The sequence below is a fragment of the Limulus polyphemus genome, unplaced genomic scaffold (assembly GCF_000517525.1).
Source record: "Limulus polyphemus unplaced genomic scaffold, Limulus_polyphemus-2.1.2 Scaffold1376, whole genome shotgun sequence".
Classification (NCBI taxonomy): domain Eukaryota; kingdom Metazoa; phylum Arthropoda; class Merostomata; order Xiphosura; family Limulidae; genus Limulus; species Limulus polyphemus.
The window spans coordinates 275,195-281,435 of record NW_013666986.1 but is presented as its reverse complement, the minus strand read 5'-3'; the positions used below and the strand labels follow the sequence as shown (position 1 = coordinate 281,435).

General features: G+C 35.1%; 1 protein-coding gene across 5 annotated transcripts in view; it reads left to right on the top strand.

The window, feature by feature from the left end:
* The window catches only part of LOC106463315 (kazrin-like), a 63,325-nt gene that overhangs the window by 11,428 nt on the left and 45,656 nt on the right, over positions 1–6,241 (top strand). For all 5 annotated transcript variants that reach the window (XM_022390792.1, XM_022390793.1, XM_022390791.1 and 2 more), the window contains exon 2: positions 5,501–6,139. In XM_022390792.1, coding sequence (XP_022246500.1) covers positions 5,650–6,139 — 490 coding nt within the window. In that variant the 5' untranslated portion in view covers positions 5,501–5,649. The remainder of the gene's footprint in view (positions 1–5,500; positions 6,140–6,241) is intronic.

Sequence of the window (6,241 nt, the reverse complement as noted above, 5' to 3'; positions counted from 1 at the left end):
AGTTTTTCACTGCTAAATTAGGGACGACTAACTCGGATAGCCCTCGTGTAGCTTTGCGCGAAATTCCAAAACAAACAAACACGAACGATTAAATTAGAGAAACTCAAGTTTGACCGACCAATAGGATGGCCAAAGATAGTCTTCCTGTTTGGCACTAACTTTACGGGTTAAAAACTAAGACCACGTTTTCACGTGATCAGTAAAGGACATTTGGATCCGAAAGAATCTATAGAATAATTCAAAATTTTGTATCTAACTTTAATTACAATGTATAAGAAAACAGTTTATAGTACCTACATAACACGTTAATATTTACTGTAGGGCATGCTTTTGATTCAGTGCGACGTGGACGTATGGTTTTTATTTATTTTTTGCAAGGTTTTATACTTTTTTTTTTGTTATCGTTAACTATATTTTTGTGAAGATTTTGTACAAAATATTTCTATTGCAGTATTATTTATGTTGTTGTAAGTACATTTTCGGATACATTATTGTAGGCTTTGTTGTAGGAAACTTTTGGAAACAGACCGTCGTAGTTGTGTTTTCATTGCATTGTTACTAGCACTGTTATAGAAAGATTTTAATAAATTATTATGTTTATTATAAGATTAACATGCAACGTTTTCTTGTGTAACAAAGGATTCTGTTAAGAGACGAAAAATTTGTTCATGGTTCATTTCAAAGTCTTACATAATCAGAGAAACCTTCTCGTAACGAAGCAGACAGTAGAAACCAGGCTTAAAAGTTATAAATGTTCTTTTGATAATAATAAGAATTCGAATGAAAGAAACTTCTGCACGTGCGTTCAATTTTGAAATCTGGTGCTTCTACACGTTATTTAATTGCAATACAATACTAATATGAAGATACGTTCTGTCTGAAGATACTTTAAATAGTACCGAATTCAGCTATTTTATTTTTTTTGTGTTTATTAGCAGTTCAGTTTGAATATTGCACGAAGAAATAACTTGCATGTGAAGCAATTGTTTTGTGCTCCCATCGGGAGTTATAGGAACAACTTGCTTTAATTATTACTACTCTGAGTAGCGTGCATGCACGGTAACTGTTTTAAAAACGCGGGAAATATAGTTCCTGGACACCTCGTGTATACATTTTCACGAGCGTGTATTATATGTAAAATATTTTATGTATTATTATGTGTATGTATAAGATGTGGGTCTGATATGAATAAAAATATTTCTATTAACATAATTATTTTCTACAATGATTTTATCTTTGTACACGAATTAGCTGTAATGAAACAGTGACGTCTAGAAAAACATGCACGCAATAGAAAATCTTATATATTCAATGTTTCCAGATTACTTATGTGTCGTTTTCAGCACAACAGCTGCATGTCTCTGGACTTGAAACGCTAGAAACCGGGTTTCGATACCCGTGATGGGCAGAGCACAGTAGCCCATTGTGCAGCTTTATGCTTAACTGCAAACAAACAAACCACGGCGGAGAATCTAGCTCGGGATTTTAGCGTTATAAGTCGGCAAACTTACCGCTGACCCACGAGGAGGAAATTAAAGAAAAGCGAACCCTTTAACCATTTCTAATACAAGTTTTCTTTTTCCACGAATAAAAAAATTATTGTATTTACATTAAAGTTCACACACACACACATTCTCTTAATCTAATTAGTATAAAATGACTAAGATGGAGGTAGGTGGTGCTGTATATATTAGTACCGGCATGGGGGGGGAGAGGCAGAAGTTACTTATCTGTAATACACGGGTCCATCACCAATTTCTATCCTGATCAATTCTGATAAATGAAAGATTTTCTTATTTTGAACCAAAAACTTCGTTATAAACAGTTAAAGATTCTAAAAGGAATTTGTTGGCTCTAGATTTAAAACAAAATTCTATTAGCAAGATAAAAAAGATTTAGGCACAAAAGCAAAAGGTCATATAAGTTGTCTCTTAAACTGATTATTTTCACAATAATTTCCTTTGTGCTCTCATTTCTCTCATATATTAGCCCCACTGCATCAAAATGGGTTCAGGCTGCCACGTAAACATTTTTTTTGTCAGGGAATATACCCCAGATTTTCCTAACTTTCGCTCGTATTCGACAGACGTACTTCTGTATTTACGTATTTCCCATAATATAGAAGTTGTAATGTTACTTTTTTCTATCAGAGATCAATCAGTGATTACAGTGACTACTATCCTGCCATTGAAAATACGTATATTATAATGAAATAGTTCAGGATGTTTGCTCTAATACTTATAGATATTAAGATATAGTTTATTGCTTTAGTAAATTCTAATGAATTCCACAATATGGGCAGAATCGAATCCCCTCACACACACGCGCGCGCGCTCTTGGCATCCCCTTAAAACAACTACAAGAAAATATTGTTTGTTTGTAATTAAGCACAAAGCTACACAATGGGCCATCTGTGCTGTGCTCACCACGGGTATCGAAACTCGGATTCTAGCGTTGTAAGTCTGCAGACATACCGATGTGCCACTGGGGAACCTTATGTTTAGATGTATCTGGTTTAGGTTAGAGAATTAATTTTATATTAGAATGTATCTGGTTTAGGTTAGAGAATTAATTTTATATTAGAATGTATCTGGTTTAGGTTAGAGAATTAATTTTATATTAGAATGTATCTGGTTTAGGTTAGAGAATTAATTTTATATTAGAATGTATCCGGTTTAGGTTAAAGAATTAATTTTGTATTAGAATGTATCTGGTTTAGGTTAGAGAATTAATTGATTTCATAAACATATCGGTGTTTTACTACTAAGAAGTACCATTGTAAATAAGACGCTGATTACAATTCTTTTCGAAATTTTCACACATTTTTGTGTGAAGTTTTTTTATTGTGTTGAAAATGCAGAAAACAAAACGCCGATTACACCAGTATTATTTTTAAGTTATCTATCACCTCTATTCAACGCTGTAAGTTATTTTTTGAAAAATACGTTTTTAGGCAGTCACTGCATCATTTTTTTTTCATGTTAATAAAATTTCACCTTCATTCCATAGAAAGTTTGTGAAAACTTTATAAATATTGATAGAGCAGCCCACATAAAACTGTAGCAAAGTTCATAGCAGTTGGCGTAATACATCAGCTTGTTGAACATGTGTTAAAAGAACAACGCATATGCGTATGACACAGCGTTCTTGTATACCGAAGCATCTACTATTTTTTTGGTCTTCAGGTGCTAAAGATCTTACATCTGGCACTCCAGCTTGATTTAGAAGACCTATCTCTCTGTTTATAAGGACTACACAAAAGCTCTAAAGGAAGGGGGTGGAGGGCGTGGGGTTAACAAAGATCTCCTTACCTTAAATGGTAATTTTAAACAACTTTTCAAGCAACAAGGCAAAAAAAAAAAAAAAAACAGCACAAAAAATCGAGGTACAAACTACAATGTGAGAAAGATAAAAACGAACTTTTGGTAAGCAAGGTATCAGTGGAGTTAGGGCCCATACAATGAAAGGGATACATTGTTTATCATTGTTAACTTCTATTCACGTCTCACTTGTAAAGGTTGCCGAAACAGGTGATCTTTTAACGTTGACCTTCGTCGAAGTAGTTTTTATTGTACATTCCAAACTTTGTTCCTATTTACAATTTTACATATTAAAAAATCAATATGGGTACAGAAGCCCACAATTTATCACTTTCTAAACTACAGTTCTTCCTATGCAGTCAGTTTTGGATGGGTAGTTGTCCTAATGAAACAAAATTATAAAATGTGAAACGGGCCACTATAAGTCGAACAATGGGAGCCACTAGTATCACGTATCTCCTTGAATTTGGCATCCCAGCCCTCGTAACAGCCACGTAACCAACATAAGTAGCGTAAGAGAGTCTAATGTAGATGGTTAAATGAGTTATTTTATTGCAACTTTTTTGGGACTTGAATAAAAATTAATTTTTTAACTTGTCTACTAACGAATGAACAGATTTTCTAACGTAACGGGGGGGGGGGTAGGTTTCACTAGTGGAGTAAAGAACATAACAGAATCACCAATGTAATAGAAAGACAAACAAACTCATTATGTAACGAGAAATAAACGTGTGTGCGTGTCTCTCCAAATACACACAGTATTGAAATAATTATGGAATCACACAGGTGGATACGTATACAGAAGTCACAAAAAGTGAATAATTGCAACGAAATAGTCAATTTATAATCAGTATTATACATTGTTATACAGAGAAAACCGAATAAATGGTACAATGCACCGATATTTTATACTTGCTACCAATAACATTATTAACATGTGATCGTGAAATATTGTTTGTTATATCCTATTTTACTCCCCACCCAAGTTGTTTGGTTTGCCATTTGAACTTCTAAGTTTCCACATAAGTTCACACAGTCTTAACAATAATATTCAGGTATGGACCTTGGGCAAGCTAAGTCATGGTTATCGGTGTTTTTTCGACCTATTTTTACAACTAAGTATCGTTTACAATATTAATTATGCATCAGTTAGAAAGTTATATAAACCAACATGTGTCTTCCAACGTCTGTCTTTATAATGGAACTGCAAGGTAACTTCGAATTTTACCTAAATGGTTGATATTTCTGTTGGTATTTTGTCAGCAAAGTCTGCACGAACAACCTTTACTTTGTTGCCATAACAACTGAGGGATCAGCTCTATGGTGAATTATTTGTGATGTACCATAAGGATATGTATGGGAGACCTCGACTCGCTAATTAACTTATCTCCACCTCTCTCGTTGCATTCATACACGTCAGGAACACTTATGCAGGCCCACACGCAGAACGTTTGAAAGGGGGGGGGGGGTTATAATTCGTGAGATCAAAAGCCAACACTTATTCTGCACAATCAGCATGCTAATACTACGGGGTTTTGGAAGAATGCGACTATTTCAAGCCAAAAAATACTAATGCAATACTTCATCAGAAGAATGTAAACTATGTAGAAAATGATAGATACTATAAGAATAGGAGGTTCGGTGAAACCCCTCAACCCCCTCGTGTGTGCGTGCTATGTTTGTATCTTATCTACTTCTATTCATTATAAAGACGTATAAACAAAGTTTAGAGACACAACGTTAAACATAAAGTTGGTACTATTTCATACGTCTGTAGGCCCGTCTGAGGGTCGTGGGTTCGAATACCCGCTCCAACAAACATGCTTGCCCTTTCAGCCGTGGGAGCATTATAATGTGACGGTCAATCCTACTGTTTGTTGGTAAAAGAGTAGCCCAAGAGTTGGTGGTGAGTGGTCTTTCACTGCTAAATTATGGACGGCTAGCGCAGATAGCCCTCGTGTAGCTTTGCGCCAAATTCAAAACAAACCAAATTAATATGTCTATAACTTTGTTTTCTCATTCTTACACACATAAAAGTTTGTTTAGTCTGTGTTTCCTCCTTCAAACTACCTAATCCATTTCAGAATTTGGTCGTTTTTTACAGTTCTCATATACACTATTGTCTCACAAATTTAATATTAAACTGTCAGGGTTCTGATATAATTTGTTTTTCATTTCAGCCCTCCAGTCATTGGATTCTCTTAACGACCAGATTGTTCAATATATATTTACGCCAAAGTCTGTAGAACTTGATGTTGATTCCGATTCTTGTGATGAACCAGCAACAACTGCTATATGGCAGCAACAACAGGAGGCCCTCAAATCTTCAATGGCGCTCATGCGACGTCTTTTGGTGGACGCCCAAGCCAAGTTCCGGAAGATGATGGAAGATAACAAGGATCTGGCGTCGAGAATAGATGGTGATATCAATAACGCTCACCAGGAAGTTTCTTTGCTTCGAGCTGAGCTGGCCGATACCAACAAACGGATTTCTGAAATAACTACTGGTGAAAAAATTTTCCCTGTGTCTAGCACCGCATCTATAATGGCAGGAAATGTGTTGACCACTTGTCTCTCTGCTCCAAAGAATAACGTAAGCTCATCAAACCAATCGGAACCTAACTGTTATATTAACAATGTGAAAGCTCCACCCTCGCCCAGTTCAAACTTAAACTGTCCAAACAATTCTTCATCAAATAATGGCGAGGGTGACAGTGTCATACAAACTAGTCCTATATCTTCCATTAAAGATAATTATTCTTCAAGTCTTTCGAGTACTACAGCGACTACTAACAGTATCACATGCGACAGATGTAAAAGTAAGTATTTTTTTTTCTTTAACGTATACAGTTAGTTTGTAAAACGTATTCTTGGATAAGTTTAAAGTGTGTGTGTATATATATATATATATATATATATAT